The sequence below is a fragment of the Sciurus vulgaris genome (assembly GCF_902686455.1).
Source record: "Sciurus vulgaris genome assembly, chromosome: 1".
NCBI lineage: Eukaryota > Metazoa > Chordata > Mammalia > Rodentia > Sciuridae > Sciurus > Sciurus vulgaris.
Genome location: NC_136461.1, coordinates 181,006,320 through 181,031,797, shown reverse-complemented (window position 1 = coordinate 181,031,797; position 25,478 = coordinate 181,006,320). Strand labels below are relative to the sequence as shown.

Sequence of the window (25,478 nt, the reverse complement as noted above, 5' to 3'; positions counted from 1 at the left end):
CTACATTTATAATATGAATATAATGATGAGATTTGGAGGAAAGTATCTTATGATGGATATCAATGTGAAGCCATGGTATAAGGTCAAAGTTCAATTTAGTAAAACATTATCAACAGGACATTAAAGTGATTAGATGTTGAACTCTGGTGGCCTGGAAGAATCCAGTTTAAGGATTAGGGGAATGTAAACACTGCATTGCATTATTTTAGTAAGTTATTATTGCCGATACTGTTTCCATCAGTATTTCCTAAGTCTTGGGTGGCTGTGAAGTGACACTTATATTCTCTAAGAAGCACCTGGAATGTGGCTACTTTATGTCACTAATGATTTTCTTAATAGTTGGCTATACTGGCAGATGGATTATGATCCTTCAAAAGTTTAATGGCCCACCAAGGCAATGTGCCTGAATAGATGCTATCTCAGATCTGAAAGGTACTTGGCTAAAGTAAACCCCTTGGAGAAGGAAACAAAATCTCTTTAAAAATAAACAAAGTGACCAAAAGGGAGTTTAGGGAATGAATAATTCCATATAATAAAAATTGGTTGTAATGGTCTAAACCAGAACAATTTTAAGAAAGATATAACTAGAAAAAAAATGTCCTACCCCTTACCTCTGTTACCAGAATTGGGAAAGCATCAACAAAATATCTCTCTCTGAGCTATGGATCTTTCCGATGTATTTTTCAATGAGAACTTGTTTGGAAGATTTAATATTGTTAGGAAGTCTTTGCTTCTTCCCTCAAAAGGAATTCCAAGTTTCTTCCCCTTGTTTCTGGACTGGTCTTATATCTAGCATGAATTATGATTTGGATATGAGGTGTCCCTCAAAAGTTTATATGTTAATGCAGAAATATTTGGAGGTGAAATGATTGAATTGTGAGAGCTATAACTTGATCAGTCCATCCTAAGTTTGAATGAACTCACTGGGTGGTTAACTATAGGTGGGGCATGGCTGGAGGAGGTGAGTCACTAGGGGTGCATCCTCGAAGGCTTCATCTTTCCTGCCCCTGCCCCCTCTGCATGTGCTACCCAGCCACTATGAGCTGAGTAACTTTCCTTTACTGTGTTTTTGACCATGATACTCTGGTTTATCTGGACCGCAGAGGAATGGAATTGACAGACCATGGACTATACCTCTGAAATTGTAAGCCAAAATAAACATTTCCTTTTCTAAGGGTTTTTAAAATCAGGTATTTTGGTCACCGCAGTGCAAAGTTGACTAACACAATGACTAATAGAATATTCAAAAATGATGTCTTGGGACTGCCGAGGTAGGTTAGGTCTTAAGAAACCTTACAGCTTTTATTTTGGTAGCTAAGAGCTCATATATAAATATCTACAGACTCCATGCTTAAGAGACCAGTGTAGGTGTTTCAGCCTTGGCTGACCTACTCTCCCAAGGCTATAGGCTGCAAGTAAAACTGGTTAGGTCCTTCAGACTAACACAAGTTCTCAATTACAACATGGAAAGAAGAATTACTCAGCTGAACCCTGACTAAATTCTTCCTGCAAATACAATGTGTCAAAAAATGGTTATAGTTAAGCTCCTAAATTTAGTTAGAGGAAGATGTCAGGAACAAGTTGTCAATATGCTTAAAGAAAGGGGTTGGTTGGCCGGTTATTCACCTGTTAAGTCATTTCAATTCAAAGAGGTGGCATTATCTACTGAAATCAATTGTTTGGGTTTTGAAGTCCTCTACTAGAGAAGACTGATTTTTTTTTTTTTTTGATCATCTGTTTTAATTCATCTTCAGTCTTTGATAAAAAGTCTCTGAGGTCTTCCCTCAATCCATCTATTCTTTCTCCTTTCCTCTTCTTTCTCCTCCTCCTCCTCCTCCTTCTCTTTTCTCTCTTTCTCTCCTCTCTCTCTCTCTCTCTTTCTCTCTCTCTCTCTCTGTCCCTCCCCTTCCCTCCCTCCCCTTCTTCTCCCAAGTTTATCCTTTTTTATTGGTTCACGTTTGGAAAAGGTACATTACTGCATGTCTGACTTGTTCATCATTTTGGAGTTTTATAATGAAGACATGCATATATATGATGGCCATTTTTACATAAGCAAGTCAGATGGTAGTCTTATTTTAAACATATTGAAAAACCCAAAACTATTTGCTGTTTTCCATTCATTTTTAAAATTTGTGGTAGGGTTATTTTAATTCCATACAACTAGTGGACTGTATTTAGTTTCATGATAAATTCTATTTCAAAGTAATAGTGAGAATTGGAATAGCAATTATCTGGTTTAGCAGTTCACATCTTAGTTTTATACGTTTGCTTGTGTTTACTTTGTACAATGCTCCAGCTTGTTTTGATAAAAGATTTCTCCAAAAATAGTAGAATTTCAAACTGGCTTTACATGAACACCTCAAATGAAGAAGCTAACCATGATTCTCCTGACTCACATCCTAGATTGCTTATATTTAAAATTAAATTTAGTTTCGATAACTCTTGAGTCACACAAACATATTATAAATCTGTTTTTAATATTTTCTTGAATTTAATTAATTATAAAATAGGAAAATGGAATGCCAATTTTGGCTGCTCTTTGGATTATTCATATTTTTTAACTTTCTCTGAAACATTTTATATTTGAGAACTTACACTCAAGAATCTATTGTTCTTTCCTCTGCCAGTCATAATTGTTACCCTTTAAGCATGCATGCCACTTAAACTGCCTAAGCACAAGGTGGCCATTTGAAATTAATATAATTTTAGCATAGTTTTTATATGTGTCATGTTATAACATTACAACTAGCATTGAATTAGTAGTCTACTATAAAAACTTGAGAATTGTAACTCATTCTTTACCAGTTCATCAAATTGAATTATTTAATCTTTATTGCGAAATAAGGTATCATGAACTAAGTTATAAATGACATTTTGGGCATATGGACAAATATAACCAAAATATCTTTATAAAAGCACATTTAATTACACAAATCACTTCCTTCTTTTTACATTAATGACTCCTTTCGAAAAGAAAAATTTAGGGCAGTTTTAAGGTTGAAAAAATTTAAGACAATTTAGGCAATATTTGAGATGTAATTCAGTGATTCCATTAGTTATTTATAAATCCTATATGTATATATGTATTTGCACAAATGTTGACCTAATGAAATTGCATTGAAAGTTTTCTCTAAATTTTTCTTAGAATAATTCAGTTATCTGCAAAGAGAGCTCATTTGAAGAATGACTTAAAATGGTTCACTAGGATTAAATACAATGTTTAAAAAAAAAAAAAAAAACACAAAACCCACATCATGAGAGCTTTTAAAACAACAACTATTTTTATGATCATGACTTTTTCTTAACGAAGAGCAGCTTCTCAAAAACATGTGCTTTGATACTCAGATTTCTAAACACTTAAAATTCAAAACTTTCTCTCTCATGAAAATATGTGTTCTCTTTTTCAAATGTTTTAAATTGTAGAATAATATACTTATTTTGGCACAACTCAAGAATCACTGACTTTTATGTGTATTTCATTATTTGGTATGTATAATTTTAAAAAGTGTTAAAGAGAATAGCAGAGAAAAAAATCCCAAACTCTTATATCCAAAATTATATGGTCATAGTTAAGACCAAGCTTGAATGACATAAATTATGTTCCTTAAGTGAATCAAGGTTATCAATGCTTATTTATTCATTTTTCCAATCTGAAATACTTACAAGTTCCCAGAATGCACAGTTATAGTGTTTGATACCTAGGATACATCTAAGTGAATATAAACTCATTAATTAATTCATAATTTGAACAAACATTTTGTGAACATCCATTACAAGATGCAAGGAATCTTCCCAAGCATTTAGGGTACCATAATACACAGATTTTTATTTATTTTTTTTTAAAAGGACTGGGCTGAAGCTCCATGTCTATATTTACCAAGTGTCACAGAAAATCCAAGTATACCTAAAAGAGTGACAAAGGAACATCCACTCTAACCTCATTGCCTGATTGAATGTTTATAATAGTTTCTTATAATGGCTAGAATTCTCTGTTCATTCACATTATAATGGTCAGATTAATCATTATCTCACAGAAAATTTGGGGATCCTGTCATTTTAACTATTATCCCAAGTCCAAATAGGTATGATAGACAAATCATATTTGATCTTTCAGAAGCTAAACTATAAGTCCTTTTTTTTTTTTTTTTTTTTTTTGTTCTTTTTAGACATGGTATTTTTTTGGTGAGTATTCAAAATAGGATTTTTTTCATTATTAGTTATAGAAACCATCTTGCTGAAATGGCACATTTTTTTTTGTGAGTAGAGGTGTTTTACCAAGATACCCTAAGTCCAGTGGGGGTAGGAACATAGAGAATGAGCCAGAGGTTAGACTGTCGGAGCACAGAACACAACATTTAGCTCACTCATAATCTGGAGATATTAATTGGAAATTATATTTTTTGAAAATGTCAAAACAAAACACATAGACAATTTTATATTTTATCTGATCAAGTGTCATGTTCTAAAGAGTCCCCTCCTGGATGAAAAAAGTTACTTCATTGCAATTACAAGTTAATTTTATAAGTAAAATGATTTGAGCTTAATTAGTTAAGACTATTCTCTTTTGATAAGAGTCACACAATGAATTACTGTTTTGCCTAGCTTGAGGAACTCTGGGGATTAACTTTTGTGGTTTTCAAATCCAGCATGTCTAACTGAGAATACAGTCCTTGCCTTCGTTGCGATTAGCTGGGTAAGACAGTAACCTTCCAGGGGTTTACACTGTCGCCAGTAAATCTTTTCCAGTAACCAGACACCATGATTTGGACTCAAAAAGGAGATTTACTCTTAACATGTGGGAATTGATGTTCAAATCTATCATCACTTCTCTTATTGGTGCTACATTTGCATTCTGTGTCCTCTGGTGAACTGAAATAACTTCAGCGTTCCATGTGAAATGAGCAATGGCACATCTCTAAAGAACGTCTGTTTTGTCAGAAAACAGATACAGAGGCACAAAAGGACGGACAAACCTCTTTATCTAGCTGTACAATCCCAGTTCCCCTCCTACTGCTGCAAGAACTGCTTTTCTCTTTATTTCATTTCCTTATTCTAAATTCCTAAATTGGTTTCTGCTTTTCTAACTCCAAAGTTGCTTTTTGTTGTGTAAGGGCTCTGACTTGCCTCTGTCCAGGTACATCTCCGATCTCACATTTCCCACCCTCTCATCTCTCCTTGCCCTGTGTCTCTGGTATGCACAATAAATTTCTCTCATAAATCTTACCACTGGTTCAATCTACAAAGCCATCTTACACATATTCAGAAAATTGACTTCTTCTGCTGTCATGTCCCCTGCCAGTAATTCTGTCAGGGTTTTGACAGCACATAGATTCTGGAAAATTCAAGTGGCTCTCTTTCACTCTTTCCCTTCCCCCGTTCTCCCAAGGGTGTTACAAAATTCTGCCACTTTTTCATGCAAAGTGTTTCTCTTTTTTTCCCCTCTATCCCTAGTGCAGCACTCCCAATGGTGGCCCTTCTATACTCTTTTTTGTTTTTTGTTTTGATCCTGGGGATTGAACTCTGGGGCACTGAACCACTGAGCCACATCCCCAGTCCTATTTTGTATTTAATTTAGAGACAGCATCTCACTGAGTTGCTTAGTGCCTCCATTTTGTTGAGGCTGGTTTTGAACTCTACATCCTCCTGCCTCAGTCTCCCAAGCTGCTGGGATTAAAGGCATGCACCACCCCATCTGGCCCTTCGATACTCTTAACTTTAAAAACAAAAATTCCAATGTTCACTTCAGTGTACTTTCTACTCTGTCAATCTATCTTTCTATAAAATACATCTCCCCAAAATATAGCTTCAAAATGTTTATTCTCAGTAGTTTCTTGTCTTCAGTCTCTCTGACTTCCAGAGTCAAAGCAATGTCTTTGAAAGTACATTGAGGGCACATTATCATTATTATTCCTGGTACATATCCCAAAGTGTCCTACATAAAAGTTGGCATTATCTTATTCAAGAAAGTTTAAAAGGTCATTTGGTAGAGAGAAGATATTATAGGAAGAAAAATGGAGAAGAAAAAAATAGAAATGAAAAGAATTTGACAGAAATTCATCGCAGGTTCAGTGAAATCCAAATAAACTGGTTCAAATTAAAGAAGTGAATTTTTAAAATATGATAAAAATTTCTATGAACAATAAAATAATTTCTAATAAGATAAGTTTTGATTGGTTTCCTGAGCCAGTACACAGTATAGCGGTCACTCATTAAGTGACTGGAATGTTCTCTTTGCAATTAAGTTTCTAATATATGATATTTGGTCAATTCGTTTACACTACTGTACTCTAGCTACATTATAAATGAAATAGATTTCTGTGGGCTAGACTGGAAGTCTTAAAAATTATCACAATATTGTATACCTCCATCTGAAGTCTGGTTTTCCATGATGTTATTCATTAACATTTTTCTTTCAATAAACATTTCTTAAGCCATTCTGTGCCATCAAGAAGATTACCAATACATTCCTGTCATAGTCCATTAGAGGATGAAAATACTAAAATGAGAGGCATCTATGTAAACTGATAATTATTGTGAATTATGTTAAGGAAATAAAAATGTTTCTAGAAGGAATTTAGTGATGTTTATGTAGAATGACTGGATATGATTGTGTTCTAGAAATTCTAGGGACAGAATGATCCATTAGAAAGCTCATGAAAGGGCCCTACTAAGTAACTATGGTGGTCTTGTTTATGGCCGTGACAGCAGTTGCAAAGGAGGATCTTCACTGCAGATACCCCTGCAGTAGAAGTTTCATGATCCAACGATCAATCGTAGAGGCAGTGGCAGAGGGTGCTGGGAGAATTAAGAGAAGATTCTGCAGATTTGTACTTCAGGAGCTTAGAAATTATTTTTCATGAAATATGAGATAATGTGTTGATGTGGAGTAATGTATAATGAATAGGTGATATTTGAAGTGGAGTTAGTTTTAAAATACAAGAACCCACACTATTTCCTGAAAATGTCTTCCAACTAACCAGTCAGTCCTTTTACTTGTTCAATATCTTGGTTTTCTCCTCATTTTTGAGTATACCTTCTAGGTAATAGACCACAGTCTCAAGTCAGAACCCCTTTGAAATTCAAGTCAGAACAGCAATCCCTGACTTGAGCCTTTCTCTACTTTCTATCACTTGCTTGTTTTAATGGAAACCTCTGAAGACTCTCTGTCTTTTATGATACATGCGTTTGGCCTTTAGAATAAATACATAAATGAAATCTCAGCTTCCTGAGTGCCAGGATTTGCCTCCCTTCCCTAGCCTTTTAATTTTGTATCAGTAAATGCTCAGCCAGAGAAGCAGAAATGATAGGAGATATTTAATATGATATAAGATTGTATACTAAAGGGTTCATTGCAGGGAGTTAGTTGACTCACACCACTGTGGGGCTGGCTCAAGTGTCCCCTTAAGGTTGTGTCCATGCATGATGCTGTTGTGGAATTCAGAGTGGACAGTTGGAAAGGGATCAGCAGCAGCTGGAACCCCATAAGGGTAAACTTATTCCTGTTCCCTCTGTCCCCATCCCATCCTTAAGATTTTAGTTAACCTTAATCATATTCTTAGAGGTCCTATCTCCAATTATACTGCATGGGGACAGGGGGTGTTAAAACTTCAGTATATGAATGAGGGGTTATAAATATTCAGTGTACAACATTCTACAATTTTATTTATATTAACACAAGCAACCCCAAAACCTCCTTGCCCTTCAATCACACTTACCTTTTCAGTTTCTCTTGAGTAAGCCTCAGGAAGCTGATCTCTGCTGGAGAAGCAATATCATGTCCACAGTAGCTCCTAAATATCCACACTGTCCAAACCTCACTGGATCCCATGCTCACTCCCACCCCATCTTCTTCTCAGTCTTGGCATGCTCCCGTGGCTCTCCCAAGCCTCTCTCACATGTCTCCAGCTCCCACGTTCAGCCTCAATCTTTAAACTTTTAGACTAGCACCATATGTCTTCCATCTCAGAGAATACAGGAAACAAAATTTTGTGAAATTGCTGAAGTTCTTTTCCTTCCTGGTAATCTCAGAGGAAAGGTGTTAAGGTTTGGATGTGAAGTGGCCCCCAAAACCTCACAAGTGAGACAATGCAAGAAGGTTTGGAGGAGAAAGGATTGGGTTATAGCCTTAACTGAATGGTAACTGGACGCAGGTGGGGTGTAGTTGGGGGAAGTGGCTCATTGGGGACGTGGCTGCCAGGTACATATTTTGTATCTGGAGAGTGGAGACTCTCTGCTTTCTGATCATCATGTCAGCTGCTTCTCTCTGCCACACTCTTCCACCATGGTGTTCTGCCTCACCTTGAGCCCTGAGGAATGGAGCCAGCCTTCTATGGACCAAGACCTCTGAAACTGTGAACCCTCAAATAAACTTGTCCTTTTCTACAATTGTTTTTGTTGGATCCTTTTAGTCACAGCAGGGAAAAGGCTGCCTAAAACAAAATGTATCATGAATCTCCTCCAGGTGAATCATTTTCTAAGATCAAGAGATGGGACCACTCTATGCCAATGATCTCATCTTCCTTTTGCAGTTTTTAATCTGTTCCCCTGCATTGCTTTCTTCCCCCAAACATGTATACATGTTCACATCTTTCATTTCCTTAAAAATGTATATTGAGCCCTGTGCCTACCCCTCTTTTCAAATCAGCTTCCACCACAACCACTCTGTGAAAAGTCCTAGTGGCAAATAACCTTCAATTTATCAAATCTAGCAGACTCTACCTGTCCTCATCCTCCCTGGCTTTCTGTGACACATGACCTCCTTTACTCTTTGACATTGTTATCTCAGATTACTCCCCAGTCTCCTCCTTGTCTCTTTCATCTTTACCCAAATACTGGACATATATAGGCTCCTTAATGTTCTTTGCACAGCCTTCTCATTCTAAACTGTTCTTCTGTGATCCTCCTAAGATTCAAAGAGCTCTTTTATAAGAATTATTATAGGAGCATTATCTAACAGTCATATAATGCAAGCCACCTGTTGGATTTTAAAGTTGATATTAATTTTAATATACTTTATTTAACTCAATATATCAAATGATGTATTGTAACCTGTAATTAGTTCTTTAGCCTCTTTTTTTGGCACTATGTCTTCAAAATTCAATGTATACTTTACACTTAGCTTGTGTCTTCATTTGAACTTGTTCCATTTCAAGTGCCCAAAAGTTTCACCAACCTGCTAACTACAGTTTTGGATAACACAGCTCCGTAATATATGTCCCTGACTTCAGTTCTGAATTCCAGAGCTGGAATTCCACCTCTGACCAGCATCTCACACTCAGCCTCTCCCTTGTACAACCTGTCAGTCATGGTGGTGGCTCTTCTCTGTAAAAACTGAAGGCAACAATTTTATCCCATTGATCATACAGTCATGGCTCTCTACTGCCAATAGAAAGGCAATATAGTAGACATACAAATGAGGTCACAGAGGAGTTTGAATTCCAGCTTATTGTGGACTGAATGTGTTGTTCCTCTCCCCACCTGTACCTCCAATTCATATGTCGAAATCCTAACCTCCTGTGTGAAGGTATTAGGAGGTGGGTACCCTGGGACGTGATTGGTCATGAGAGTGGAGCCCTCATGAATGGGATCATTGACCTTGTAAAAAGGACCCAAGAGAGCCCTGCACCCTCCTTCTGGCAAGTGAGGGCACGATGAGAAGTCAGTCGTCTGCCATCTGGAAGACAGCCCTCTCCAAAACGCACCCATGCTGGCACTCTGATTCTCAGAATTCCAGCTCCTCCAAATGCGAGAATTTCATTTCAGTTGTTTATAAGCCACCTTGTCTCTGGTTCTTTAGTACAGCAGCCTGAACTGACAAAGACACAGCTTTCCTACTAACTTGCACTTGATTCAGGACAAATTACTTAACCTTCATGGCATTCTGTGTTTTCACAGGAAATAGAGGACAAAGAGCCTTTGGGGTTTATAGTAAGAATACACCATATGCTACTTTTTACATGCTTGAAATGAATCACAGATGAAACATATTTACTAAAGGAGTTTACATGTTGATTGAGAAGACAAAATAAAAAGCAAATATAACCAATCAGAAAATTCCATAGCATAGGAGAAGCCTATTTTAAATGCTAGGGAGGAAAAACAGAACAGATTAAGAGAGATGAAGAGTGAAGGTGAAGAAGTCTCTTACCCGTTCTCAGTATGTGGTAACTTATTTCATGCATCCTAAAGTACTGCTTTGAACACAATAAGCACTTAATAAAGAACAGCAGAGTTCCAAGGGAATGAGTGGGGGAAAGAGATCTAATTTCTAACAAAGCAATTTAGCTTTATGAACACTTTTCATTTTAAATTGGAGTCTCTTTGATTTTCTGTAGCAGAGTTCTTATAGTTGCATTATTTTGAGTACCTTTATCTCCTCACAATTTCAGTTCTTTAGGTGGTACAGTGAAATAAATATAGGAATGAGGTATGGGTCCTATGCTAATTGGAATTAAGAGCTCAGGTAACTACGGACAGATTTTTTTCATGTTGTATTATATTAATGAGTATTATGAAAAAATAGGGGCCTAGGAGTTCAGAAATATGTGAATTTTTGGAGTAAGCAAAATCGAACACCCTTAAATATGTAAATATATGTTTGGTTCACTCCCCCACCCCCAATTATTATGTATAATAAGCAGCATCTCTCAAATTGAATCAACCACAGAACCACCTTTAATAATATGTGGAGAGTTTGGAGTTCAGGTTAATGTACATTTAGAAATGATGTTCTAGAAAACAGCTAGAAGAAAGGTAAGGCAGACAGAAGGGCTTGGATTAGAAATAGGAGGGCCATACAATTGATCTCTCAAAGCTGATAATTTTTAGAATGAAGCAGGGCATTGTTAGTAACTATGCCAGGAAAATAGTCATAAATTGAGCTTGTCCCCAGGAGACTGGAACACGGGCACTCCATCCCTTTGGTACTCCACCTGCCCTTCATTTTATGTTCACATATTTCCCACATAAGTTTTCTTCTTAGATCCTTCAGTTATCTTAGGGAGGTGGGTAACAGGGAAACCCTCACGAAAAGAAGTAATAACTATTCATTCCTTTTGAATGAAGGTCCCTTGATATCTTCAGTAACATTGTGTATTATAAGAAAGAAAAGTTAAAAATGAAAAATTTAAGAAAAATGTGCTTTACTGTTTAAAGCAAAAATAAGGAATTATCATCTCTGAACCTACTTAGTGAGATATTTCACCTTTCTAGAAATATTGTGAAAGAGGTTGATTTTAGATATTTGGGTATACTTATGAAAATGTTTGATATAGGGATTACTAATAATATTTATTAAACAAATTTAATTTTATGGGACCCAAAATTTTATAATAAAATTAAATCAGAGTAAGAGCCATGAAAGTCAATTAATTAAATTATTCTTCATAACTTGATGAGCACTCCCTGATATATTTAATTTTATACATCTCACTGTGAAAAGCTTCACTAAGCTAAGTAATGAATAAAATTTCAATCTACAATGAGTACTACTTATGTTCTTCATATAAGTGAGCAAAGCCAAGCAATACTTTGCTATTCTAAAAATGGAACTTAGTATTCCTGATATTAGTTATAGTCTTCCTTTAACAAATAATTTTTAAACCCAGCATCTAAATTCAGGATCATAGGGCATTTTTTAAAAAAAAAGGAAAACCTCATTTAAAAAATGTTCCATAAGGTAAAAGGGGCACTATTTTGTAAAGTTTTGGATTAATATTTTATGACCCTGGGAAGAAAAAAGTTCTAGTGCTCACCAGAACTTAATTATTTTAGAGACATAGGAAAAATAAAAGAAATTCATTGTTAACTTGAAAACTTCCCTGAGTTGCTTTGCAGGATAATCACATTATAGTGCTTCTGAAGCAACACAAACATCATAATTTGCATTTTCTCTGTTTCCTTCGACCTGATGGTCTGATTGTTTCCAAAGGAAGCAACTGGCTTTGACATGTTCAGACAGAAGACATGGTTACCCTGGCAACAGGCACCCTGGACCACATCTGACCCCTTCCAAAGAGTGACTGTGCCTCTTTTTTAAAACATAAACTAACAACAACCACAACAACAACAAATGCTGTCTCCAACTTAAAGTAAATCCCTGGTTTTTTTAATGCTGAAAGAAAAATATAATCCCAATTGATTTCAGTTTCTTTATTTGACAAACTGTTCAACTGTAGAGTTGAGATTACCCATTATTACTGCTTTGTGTTAATTTTATCACCATGAATAATGCATTCGATTAGGTAACTATAAGGTACCAAACCTTTCTCCAACATTCACGGTCTGAGGATCCAGCAGAGGGAGCCCACACATTATTGTTCTTTAACTGTCAGTTTTAATGACAGAATTTTATTTTACATTTTCTGATAACACAACTCTTGGAATTTTTGTATTCTAGCGATTATACACACAAAAATGTAAACATTTAATATCCACTTACTTTTGTTCTTTTAATCTAAGTGCCAGCATTTTTAAGTTTACATTAATGTTAGTAATCTCTTTTTGGTCTATTTCATGCAACCAATAAGAATATACAAAGAAGCTGACATATCCTTTATTTCAGGTTTCCCAAAGTTTTTAGCCATATCTATTCTATCACCAACCCTCTGCAAATAAATTGACTGCATACAACCAGGGCACACCCTTGATGAGTCATAGAACTGTTTTTGAAACTGAGCTAAAAAACCATGAGGAATTCCTAGCTGGTTCTAGGGCATTGTTTTCGTGTCAAGAAAGATGTCTTTGAAAATGACATCCTCCCATAGGAAACTGTGGGACTTGAGGACATGCCTTTCTCCCAGAAGACAGAGATTCTGGGTGCTGTTTATCAAGCAACAGTCATTTGCTCATGAATTTCTTCAGAAATATTCATTGATGTCTTATTCTTTTCCAGTGACTTTTCCAAACTTAAAGAACATATGAATAATAAAAGTAGCTATCATTGACTGAGATCTCACATCATAGATACTGTGCTACACTCTCTCTTCCTGAGCTTTATAACCACCAGTAACTGGGTAGAAAATTGCTTCTCAGAGAATTTAAATAAATTACTGATGGTCCCAAAGGTAATAAGACATCTTGAACTTGCATGCAAATATATAAGACCCTAAAGTGCACACTGTTAATCAGGATTGAAATATTGACTTCCTAGATGCAAGGAATTCACTGCTTATTGATTTGCCTCTTGCTTCTTCTGAAACCAGGATTTTCTAAAGAAGAAAAGAAAAACAAGTGAACAGTATTTGAGTGTTTATCATGTACCTATCATGCTACATGGTCTTTGCAACAGTCTCAGGAGGTGGTATATATTAGCCCTTTACAGAGGAAGACACTAAGGCCCAGAGATTACATAATTTACTCAAGATGATACCAGGAAACTAGACCTTTGAATCTGGGATTTGAATCTAGATTGCTCTGATTTTAAAATCTTCATTGTGCTATTTACACAAATATTTCTTCTAACCAGTTTTTTAAAAATAAAATTTTCTGGGTTTGGGGGTTTAGTTCAGTGATAGAGTACTTGGTTAGCATGTATAACATCCTGGATTTGATTCCAAGCACTAAGACAAACAAACAAACAAACAAAAAACAAACAAACAAAAGCTTCAAATAAAGTTTCCCATGTAATTAATTGGACTTTCAAGGAATCATTCTAAGCTTCAACTCAAATTTTCATTCATAGTTAAGTTTCTTGAAGTGTTATATGCTTATATTAATTTTCAAGTAAAAACATGGCTTGTTTGGCATTTCTCAGATAATCTAGACATTATTAATTTTAAAAATTCTAGAATAGATAAACTGGAATGGACATTAGTACCTAATTTAGTCTGATTCCCTTATTTTATGAATGAGGAAAATGAAATCCAGGGAACTTGTGACTTGCTTGGGTTCTCATCATTATTTAAGGGCAACACAGAACACCACTGGAACCCTAGGAAGTAGAATTCCCCGGTTCTGTTTCACAAAGAATTTTAAATGAATTGTGCTATAAATATCTGATACTCAAGTCACCATGGGCCATGACCCGATGTTGAGATTAGCCAGCTCAAGTCTATTTCATGAAGCCAATTCTGGATTTTATCCATGACAAGAAATTTAAAATAAAGATAAGTTTTAACCAAAGTTTAAAAAAATGATTCACAATTCAAAATTTAATAAAATATGTTTCAAAATTCCTTGGGGATCAAACTAATGAGCCAAAGACAATAAAGTTTCAAAAGCTTTTGTTTGGGTAAAACAGCAAGTTGAACCATGCCATGCATGTTAAAATACCAAATTCACAATGTGATTATGTCATTGGTTCACCAGAGTACACTGCTAACTTCATCTGTATATGTGTAAATGTATATTGTACACTCTAATTCTCTGCATGACTTTCAGTGGATCATTTCAGTTATGTGCAGATGGACTGCTTCTAGATGTAAATTGCAAAATACACACCTGTTCACAAGTGTAACATGCTACTGTGTGCACACACATATGCAATTTTTAAAGCAAGGCAGGACATATTTGCCTGTGCTGTCACAGAGGAAAAGTTTCTAAGTGAGGATGGGTCAACAGCAAAGTCCTATCCAGATCCCGATCCCCAACATTTAGTTCTGGAGAATTCCAGTGTCTGCTGGAGTAAAGGCATCTCTGTGCCTGAACCAGTTCCTTTTAGAGGCCCTGCTTTCATAGAAGTCTCTAATCGTCTGTAACTCTTCAGACATAATCTCAGCAGTGAAAGGACCCATGTGTAAGAAAGTTTGACTCACAGGCCTTAAGTTTGTTGTTGTTGTGTATATATGTGTGTGTGTGTGTGTGTGTGTGTCATAAATTTTCAAAACTGACCAATGACAGAAAAATTAGTCAATCACAAAGTAATCATATTGCCCAGAAGCCATTCAAAAGAAATTGTAGATATGAATTCAGTTTTGGAAGAAGCTGTTGGAAGAAGCAAAACCTATGAAAAAATACCCAAGAACATAAAAGGTAAAAATCAAAACTTTGGAACAATCTTTCTAACCTATTATTATCTTCTTGTTGTTTGTTTGCTTGTTTCCCATAACTTAGTCCCTGATAATTGTAGACTTTCAATAATCTGCTTGAATGAATAAAACCTGGTAGTTGATACCTATTGTTTTCTGTATGCCAAGCAGTACAATGAGAACTTTTAAATACATTATCACACTGAAACCACATTATTATTCTATGAGGTCTGATTGTGGAAACTGAGACTTCTGTAACATGCCAAAGGTCACACAGTGAGTGACAGAGGCAGGATTGGAAGTGAGATCAATGTTTCTTGAGGGCGGTGCTTTTAATCACTAGGCAGATTTAAGTTGGAATGTTTCCATCAGAAGCCTAAACAGTTGGTGTACTCTCTGCTTCTATTCACACAAACTTTATTTTTCTTAAATGGCAATAATTATAGCATAACCATATTGTTGCTACAAGTTTTCCTGGCTTATGTAAGTATTTTATTTGGTTTGCTGTAAATGCCTCCTTAAAGAACATAGGGACCCTGGATTTAAATATAATTTCAGATCACTGGTTGACTCAGCTTCCAAATTCCTGTGAAAATGTTGTTTCCCACAGGGGAAAAGATACATTAGAGACATAGGAATTGGTGCACAACATGTCAATTCTTGCCATGAAACCCAGAGCTAGACTTTTCTGTGTAGGAATGGACTTTGGATCATGTTATGTTATAGCAGCCTATTACCTTGGCACCTGGTTTTTGCCTTACTGGCATTCAGATACCAGGAGAGCTGGAAGAATGACTCTTTCCCACTGAATAGTACTTTAAACAAAACTTAAACCCAAAGTGGGATTTGGAATTTGCCTCTGAGCTTGTGGAAATGTGAATAAGGTCTAAGACCAGGTCAATGTGGTCAAATAGCTTGGAATTTTGTCTGATATTTTTTTCCTTCTTAATTAAAAAGGAGATTGTTTTCTCTTGCCAGTGAGTGGCCTTTGGGGTGGGAATATTGTATAACCCAGGAAACCATCTTAATAAATTAGCCAGGAAATACACTGTTCAAGCAATCTTGCTTTTTTGGCCTATAGGGAGACTGTATGGCTAAGTAGGCCAGGGTTGGGGATAGGGGTTAAAGTAGGGCAGGAAATTTACATGATGAACTTCCATGGATTGCATTTTTTGTACATTCAGGATCTACCATAATTTATGGCACCGATAAAATTCCCATAAATCTATTGTACTGATCAGAGTTTTAGGAAGCAACTTATAATATGTTGGGTCTATAAAAACACATGTATTATCTTTTAAAATAGTTTTTTGTCTTGGAAACTCATGTGTTACACAACTGGATAAATTAATACTTCTTCCTCACTGTCCTTCCAAGAAGCCAGACAACATATTCACTGTAGTTTTTATCTTGAATTCCTTATTGTCACAGGATACAAGTTGAGACAAGGTGTGTGAATAACTGCCCACTCTTCTTCATGTAATCTCTGACTTGATATAAATATAAATAAATGTCTTGCTTAGTCCATTTTTTTTCCCTTTGAAAATAGCCTGAGTTAAATGTGATCTTCTAGAGACAGTCTGGAGATGGAATCTAGAAACAACTAGATTCAGCCACCTCTTTAATCACAGAATCTCCTGGTTTAAAGGTACCTCAAAGGTCATACAGTACAACCACATTAACTACGGTTTACTATTAACTATAATCAGTTAATATTCATCAAACACTCACTAACACCATATGCTCCAGAGTTGTTTGATAAAAAAATTAATATTTAAGTTTGATTTCTTAAACTGTTGTCACTTCAAAACTCCCTGAAATAATTCCTGCTCATTGCTGCTTATGATGCAACATGATAGGGTTTGGATAAAGAACATGTTTGTGGAAAGTCTTATGGTCCAGTGGTATTGTGTGACCACTGGCAGGGTGTTTTTCCTGGGAACTGAGCACAGGGGCTTCACAGGAGACAGACTGCCTGGATACAAACTGTGGCTTTGCCCTTTACAAGCTCTGACCTTGAGTGCTGTACTAACATCTCTAAGTCTTGGTCCCATGACATCAAAAGGGGCAGCAACACACCCATCTTACAAGCTTGTTATAAAGATCAAATGACATAATACACCTACATTACAACATGGCATTTAACATACTGTATGTATCCAAAGCAATGCTATCATTGGTAGAATTATGATTATTATTATCTCACTGTGGCCTTTGTGACAGCAGAGACTGGCACATAGTGGGTATTCAGCATATATTTGCTGATTAAGTGAATGAATAAATAAGGATAATTTCTTTAATATGAAGTAAGTTAGGATGGGTAAATATTCAGCTCAAAACTTTATTATATATTATACCTATGGGCATAATATATATCCAAAAATATCTTGATAAGGATGTCATGCTTGGTTAATAACTCTGCTTGCTCTTATATAGATCTTAAATATAAGGGAGTTGAAGTTTCTGGAGACACATGGCATGAGGTAGTTTTACCCAGAAGAAAAACTATCATCTTTTTACATACAGCTAAACATAGTAGACTTGGCTCAGACCTGCTTTCTGGCCCTAACAGGTTTGGTAGGTTTGAAGCAAATTAAATGAAGAACAGCTGTGATTTAAATAAAGTCGGGGTAAAGACGTGGATTTAGTGTCCTTACATTAATTTTAGGTAGTGTTTAGATTTTAAGACTCAAAGTGATATTGCCAATTTCCACAGTATAAAGTTGCCATAATGAATATTTTCAGCAGTTTGATTTTCTTCCTCATTCTTAATGAAGAATAAAATGTTTATCTGATATGAATGATTGAAATATGCAAATGCAAATGAGAAAGGAAAAGTGTATGAAATATCATAGCAATATTAGTAAGTGGAATGGCATTAATTAAATATGATACATACTACACATTGATTTTTAAAAGTTTTCCAAATGTATTTTTGAAATATTGAGGAGTATTTTATGCATTCTTACAGACTATTTTTCCTACATCACCTTCAGTCTGTTGCTATTTATTTCAGCTCAACAGCTATTTCTTGAGCACTTACCATGTATTAATGATGTGGACCCTGAGGAGACTGCATAAATAAGGGGTACAAGTTCATTTTAGTTAAGAGGCAGTAAGTGGTACAATGACTATGAAGATGTTATGAGAAAAACCAAAGCCAGATCAGACAGTTCAGAGTTTCCTAGAGGAGATGGAATTTGAGATGTGTTTTGAAAGATGAGGAAGAGTGAGGCAGAAGGGGAATTGGATTGGGGTGACTTTAGAATAGGGCATTTCAGGTAAAAGGAGCAACATGCCAAAGACACATGGGGAAGGAAATGCTGCTCTGAGCAACTGCAAATCACACAGGATTCCCAGAAGACAAACTGGGGTGAAGAGGTCCAGAATTGCTTCAGGAGCAGTGGAATGGGGCAGACTTCATTTTACTTTCCTAGCATGACCACATCACTGCATACCAGCATTTTCAAAGCATGTTTTACTGACTGTTAATGATTGTCACTTGGGAAGGAAGAAATCATTAAATTATTCATTAATCTAGCATAAGGAATATGCTAGGTTAGACAATTATGTTAGTTGGATTGGGCTGCTTTATCGAAGTACCACAGGCTTGGTAGCTTATAAACAATAGAATTTGTCATAATTCTGGAGGCTGGAACGCTGAGGTCAGAGGCATACATGGCTGGTTTCAATATGATGTTGACTTTTAGGGTTTGTCATATGTAACCTTTATTACATTGAAGGAAGTTCCTTCTGTTCCTAGTTTCTTCTGAGTTTTTATGATGAAGTGATATTGAATTTTGTTGAAGACCTCTTATGCATCTATTGAGATGATCATGTGATTTTTTTTGTCCTTGGTTCTATTTATGTGGTGTACTATGTTTCTTGATTTGTGTATTTTGAACCATTTTTGCATCTCTGTAATAAAACCAGCTTGATCATGGTGTGTGTGATCTTGTTAATATAGACATGTATGTACATCAAGGATCCTGGTCTTTATTTTCTTTCCTTGATGAATCATTACTGATTTTGGTATCAGAAGAATACTGATTTCATGGAATGAGTTTTGAAACATCCCTCCCCCTCTGCCCTTTCTGTTTCTCGAAATTATTTGAGAAGAATTGGCATTATATTCCGTAAGGATTGGACCAAATTCAGCTGTGAAACCACCTGGGTTTGGGCTTTTCTTATATTATTGCTTCAATCTCATTGCTTGTTATTGGTCTATTCAGGTTTTTTGTATCCTCTTGGTTCTGTTTTAGTAGGCTATATGTATCTAGAAATTCATCCATTTGTCTAGATTTTTAATTTATTGGAATATAAGTTTTTAAAATAATCCCTAATAAGCCTCTGGATCTCAGTTGTATCTATTGTAATATCCCCTTTTTCATTTCTAATTTTATTAATTTGGGTTCTCTCTCTTTTCCTTTTTGTTAATTTGGCTAAGGGCTTATCATTCTTGTTAATCTTTTCAAAGAACCAGCTCCTTATTTCATTGGTCCCTTGTGTTCTTTTAATGAAAAAACAATGAAATAATTAATGAAATAGAGATTTCATTAATTTTGCTCTGAACTCTATCATTTTTTTTCCTTCTACTAGATTTGGGATTGGTTTGTTCTTGTTTTTCTAAGACCTTGAGATGTATTAAGTTACTTATTTGAGATCTCTCAGATTTTTTTTTTTTTTTTACATAGGCATTCAGAGCTCTAATCTTCCCTCTTAGAATTGCCTTTACTGCATCTCCTAATTCTGGTATTTTGTGTTTCCATTTTGTTTTGATTCTGTGAATTTTTAATTTACTGCTTGATTTCTTCAAATGACTCACTCATCATTCAAAAGTGTACTGTTCATTCTCCATGTATTCATGTAAGTTTTCTTCTTGCTATTTATTTCTTATTCCATCCCATCTTGATCTGAAAAAAACACAAGATGTTATTTCAGATTTTTAAAATTTGCTAAGACTTGCTTTATGACCTAATATATAATAAATTTTGAAGACAATTCCATGAGTAAATGAAAAAAAAAGTATATTCAACTGTTGATGAAATTTTTTTGTAGATGTCTACTAAGTATATTTGGTCTATATTATAGTTTAAATCTATTGTATACTTATTGACTTTTTGTCTGGATAACCTATCTATTAGTGAGACTGGTGTATTGAAATCTCCCACTGGTATTGGAGCATATCTGTTCTTTTATGTCAAGCAATATTTGTTCTACAAAATTGGATGCACTGACATTTGGGGCATAAATATTTATAATCATTACATTTTCTTCTATGATTTTCCCCTTTACCATTTTGTGACTTCCTTCTTTGCATCTTCTAACTAGCTTTGGTTTGAAGTCTTCTTTGTCTGATATAAGAGTAGTTACCCCTGCTTTCTTTCTGATTCCATTTGCATATAATATCATTTTTCATGCTTTCACTTTCCTTTGTGAATGTCTTTGTCTGTAAGGTTTGTTTCTTGGAGACAACATATAGTTGGGTCTTGTTTTTTAATCTCATCTGCCAGTCTGTGTCTCTCAATTAGAGAATTAAAATCATTTACTTTCAGTGTTATTATAGAAGAACATGTGTTACTTTCCATTATTTTGTTTTATTACTAATTTTGAAATATTCCTAATTCTCATTTTCTTATCTCCTGGTGAGATTTATTCTTTCCCAAGCTTTCTGGTTATTTTTATCTTTTTTTTTTTTTCCTGTGTGAAGGAGTCCTTTAAATATTTTCTGCAATACTGGCTTAGTAGTCATGAGTTTATGCATGTCTCTGAAGGTTTTTATGGTCTAGGCTGGTAATTATTTATTTCAGGGCTTGAAAAATATCATTCCATGCCTTTTGGAGTTTCTTCTAAGAAACCTGGTGTTATTTTGATGTCCTCACTTTTACAAATCATGTGACTCTTCTCGTTCATAACTTTAAAATTATTTTTTGTTCTGAATTTTTGGCATTTTAACTCTAATATGTCATATGAAAGTTCTTTTCTGGTCCTATTTGTAGTTCTAAATTCCTACAGAAACTGCATGTCCATATCATTGCCACAATTAGAGAAATTTTCTATTATTTCACTGAATAAGCTCTCTACATGATTAGTCTCTACCTCCTCTCCTTTCTCAAAACCCATGAGTCTTAAATTTGTTTTTTAATGTTGTCCCAGGACTTTTGTAAAATCTATTCCTAGTTTCTTTTTTTGTTTATTAGTATCTTAATGTTCTAATTCACCTACTTTGTCTTCAAGCCCTAATATTCCTTTCTTCTGCTTGATTTAATCAGTTGGTGAGACTCTCCACTGTATTTTATTTAATTTATTGAATATTTCATTTCCAAGATTTCTGTTTGGTTCTTTTTCAGAACTTCTACCTCTTTACTGAAATGCTCTTTTATATCCTGTATTTTCTTCTTTAGTTTGTTCCTGAGTTCTTCTTTAATTCCATTGATCATTATAACAATCCACTTTTTGAATTCTTTGGCATTTCATCCACTTCAATATCTATGGACTCAGTTAATGGGGAGTTAGGAACTTTTGGAGGTGTCTTGTGGGCTCATTTCCTCAAGTTTCCAGTGTTGTTATGTTGATGCTTGCACATCTGCTGTGATAGATTGCTCTTCCTCTGTTATGTGAGTATCTTTTTAGTAAGAAGATATCACTTTACAATGTCTATGGGCTGGGGGTATATCACAGCATCAAATCACCCAATTGGTGTAATCACAGTGCATGCTCAGCTACCAGCATTGCTTTGAGAGAAGATAATAATCACGTTAAGAGTGGTAACTTGAAAACAACTGTATATCAATGTATAATTTTTAAAAACCTGTTTTATGAATGATCTTTACAAATCTACTAAACAATGAGAGAAGTGGATGAGAAATTTTACAGAACAGGTTGAAAGCTCAAGCTTTCATGATAGTATCCTTAATATTAATATAAGGAAACAGGAAACAGGGTAGGGGAGGGAAGAGATAGAAGAAAAACTGAGGAGAGAAAGAAAGGAAAAATAAAGGGAAGGGAATAGAAGTGAGAAAGAAAAAAGAAATATTGAAGAAAAAACCCAATTAATTGAAAGAAGATAAAATAGATTTAAAAAAACAAATGTCAAAAGGCACAACAACTTTTAAAAAGTGAATGCAAAAACAAGAAGATTACAATTTCTCCTTTTGGAGTTATTTAAAATGGAGTCACTTTTTTTGGAGACTTCAAATCCACTAGCTAGGGAGGTTTGTGGGACACAATTGTTGCATAATTTGTTCCTTCTCAGCTTTGACCCATACTGGCCAAACATGTTAGGAGAGTTTGTATGCTGAGCTCCACCCTCTGCCCACCAGCAAGTATTGAGGAAACGTTGCCCATAGAGCAAAATTCACCCCCAATAGTCCTGTGTGTGTGTGTGTGTGTGTGTGTGTGTGTGTGTGCGTGTGTGTGAGCATGTGTTTTGTCCTGAATACAGGGCTATGGTTCTATTAGGAGCCACTGGCCAGTTCTCTCACTCAGGTAGCCTAGCAGATTTCTTCTCAGGACCTTTATCATGTGAGTGGCCTTTGTGATTTTACATAATTTCTAAGTGTATATAAAACGTAGTCCATCTTACAGATACGTGTTTCATGCAACACTTTCAGGAACCCCGGAACAGCCAAGAGAAAACCTCAGAATAAGAGTATGTCATTTCAGTAGCAGAGTAGAGGAAGAATGTGTGTGTGTGGTGGGGGGAAGGGGGGGGCGGCGTGAAATTAAATGGAAGTAGATAGATTAAGTCTGATCTCATTGCAAAAGTTCTGCAGTAGCCTAGAGAGAGATGGGGTGGAACTGGCCTTCATTAATAAATGGCAGTAATGAAGAGAAGGCAATTGACTGAGAAGCACTTAGGAACCACAGGAGGGAAAAATCTGATGGATTTCATTCTCTTAGTTAATTAGAAGACTAAAATTAGCAGGACTAGATGATTGATTGGATATGGAGGGTAAGAAGATAAATGAATCTGACTCAGGTTTCACACTTGAGAAAGTGATGGCAAGTGGTTTTTCTTTTTCTTAAGACTTAAAACACTGGAGGATATTTGGAACAAAGAACTGTGAGTTTTGGATATTAATTTTAGGTATCCATTTTTAGATATTAATTTTAAACTATGGAACGTGAAAATTGAATATTTTAGTGACACATATGTAAGGACACAAGTATACAATTCAATCACTCTGAGTGAATAAAGGCACTCATCTAGGGAAGAATATGGACGGTTTTACCAAAAAGGCCGTTTCCCAAAGCCATCCCTTTCAGGGAATTGCTTTCAGAGAATTATCCATTTACACAATTGCTTTTTGTCTAACTGTTCATTGGCAAATTATTATAGCCAAATAGATCTAGAGCTACCAGGAAAATTGTACACTGTAAGAAGAATTTAGGGCAAAGATGAACCTTTGTATTAAGAGATGGCAGGAAAAAGAAACGTATGAAAGAAAAATAAAGGACTATGGAATGCCAACATATTTTAGCTAGTATGATAATTTATACTGCCAAATTAATACTTGTTTATGTAAGAATGATAACCTCAACAGAAAATTAATACCAAACTACTTGAGTTGCAAGATAGCCGGGAAGGTGTGTGTTCTGTAATGTGCTTAAATGGTCCAAGTTCAGGATTAACTGATCCTCTTGATTTCTATCAATAGTTGACTGTTACCCATGTTACCCATTGCTGTTATGGACTTTTAACATAGCTCAAACTAAACCTAGACCTTACTGCTTATTATAGTGATGGGTGCACATAGCTAGACACATTACACATGTATAACTAATAGCAGTCAGCATGTTTCAAAATGGAAATAATATGAGTACTTTATTTGTGAGATCCCTTGCTTAAATAAGAAATGACTCTGATTCTTGAATTCTAATTTTAGTTTTTTAATAACTGCATGGATTTTCTCAGCAATGATCCGCTCCCTTGGGAATTAAATCTCTTGACATGGCTTCTGCTGGGCCAAGACCTGTGTCTAGAATCTCTGGTCTTCATCAAAGAATAGGTTTGTGATTTGTGTGTGTGGATAGACTTATGAGCAGCAGAACAGGCAGAAGATAAGGTTCATTCATCTGTTTTTAACCAACTAAACATGAGATCACAAAAGGGATCAGAGACTAAATTGGAAAACAGAGGAAAAGTAAAGACTGAGTTTCAATTATCCTCACAAACAATGAAGATCTATTCCTGGATAGAAGGCCCTGGATTGCAGGATTATAAAAAAAAGAGAATTACTAGAAGGTCATGTTTGAATGATATAAACATCTGTAAATTGAGGAAATAATTATTTTTAAAAATCATAAATTGAAGAAATCAGACACTAGTGTCCTACACATTCTTTTAAAGAGGGTGGGAATATTTTTCTCACATATCTTGTGTTATGCTCTTCGAGCTCTGGTCTCTTGGGGCATCCTATGTCCATACCTGAAATGCTTTCTTCCTCTTATCCATTTAAATTTTGTCTGTACTTCCTGTTTTGGTTGAAGATATCTTCACTCCATGAAGTTTTTCCTGACTTTTCTTGATCATTTATTGTGGTTCTATATCATTATTTCATTGAAATGAATTTTTTGAATGTCAACTATGAGTCAGACTGAATTGTGGACCAGGAATGTAACAGCAAATAAAACCAAGCCTTCTTTGTCATGGATCTTACATGTAGAGGGGTAAAATGACTAAGAAAATAAATTATTTCTTCCTCATGAATAAATATAGATAGACATCGTGGTAGAGATAAAGAGGTACATACAGATGGAAGGAAAGGTGGATGGGTAGATGAATGTATGGAAGGATAAAAAGAAATACAGATAATTGATCGGAGTTATAAAAAATACTAGGAGAGCTGATCAGCTTATATGTGGTGGTGGGCTGGTACTTTTGCTGGGATATTTTTAATCTCTCCTGCCATACTGAATAGAAAGTCCCTGCTGTACTTTTCTTATCCTCTCATTAGTGTCAGGGCATAGGGCTGGACTTGGGTAATAGGCTTAACAGTTACTTGTTTATTGACACAATTTTTCACTTTTTATCCAGATATTTTGGCATTCCAGAGGCATAGATTTAGTTTCCATTGAAATGTCGAGTTGGTCTAAACAGGCCAGCTTAGAGATTTGTTTGGTTTCATATTTATAGGCAATGTTAAGATGCTCTAAATAAATCCAAAAGGGATTCAATAACAATTTTTGGCAGTAGTTTCTCTTTCGCGTGTCTATTTTTTTCTTTCCTGGTTTTCCCCAATGTCCTTGCATTACTGGGAGATTTCTTAGAGCAATTAGTGAGGCTCCACCCAGTGACCTTTCACCCTCTCCCGGAACAGATGAACACATACAACCAGAAAGGAAAGGAGGGTCAAGACAAAAGATACCCACGGGCCCTCCTTGGGGAAGAGAGGTGGAAGAGTGGATGTGGACTAGGATCTCTCCACCTAGGCCTCATGCTGCCCCTGTTCTCACTCTCCAATTGCTGGAGGGCAACGCTGCCATTAAAAAGGGAAACTGGGTTTTTTG

General features: G+C 35.5%; 2 protein-coding genes across 10 annotated transcripts in view; one reads left to right on the top strand and one right to left on the bottom strand.

Annotated features, from left to right (window-relative positions):
- Positions 1–25,478, top strand: part of EIF3E (eukaryotic translation initiation factor 3 subunit E) — a 542,077-nt gene that overhangs the window by 511,231 nt on the left and 5,368 nt on the right. The gene's annotated exons all lie outside the window — the stretch shown is intronic.
- Positions 12,163–25,478, bottom strand: part of LOC306640783 (uncharacterized protein) — a 34,775-nt gene continuing 21,459 nt past the window's right edge. For 2 of the 9 annotated variants that reach the window (XR_013757894.1, XR_013757896.1), the window contains 2 exons: positions 19,792–19,879; positions 12,164–13,208 (listed from right to left, as the gene is read on the bottom strand). Coding sequence is in view for 1 of the 9 variants with exons in the window: in XM_079105358.1 (XP_078961484.1) it covers positions 19,853–19,879 (27 nt within the window). In the remaining 8 variants the exon portion in view is untranslated. Of the gene's footprint in view, positions 13,209–18,413; positions 19,880–25,478 lie in introns of those variants that run through there. The other 7 variants (XR_013757901.1, XR_013757897.1, XR_013757898.1 and 4 more) reach the window with 7 other exon arrangements.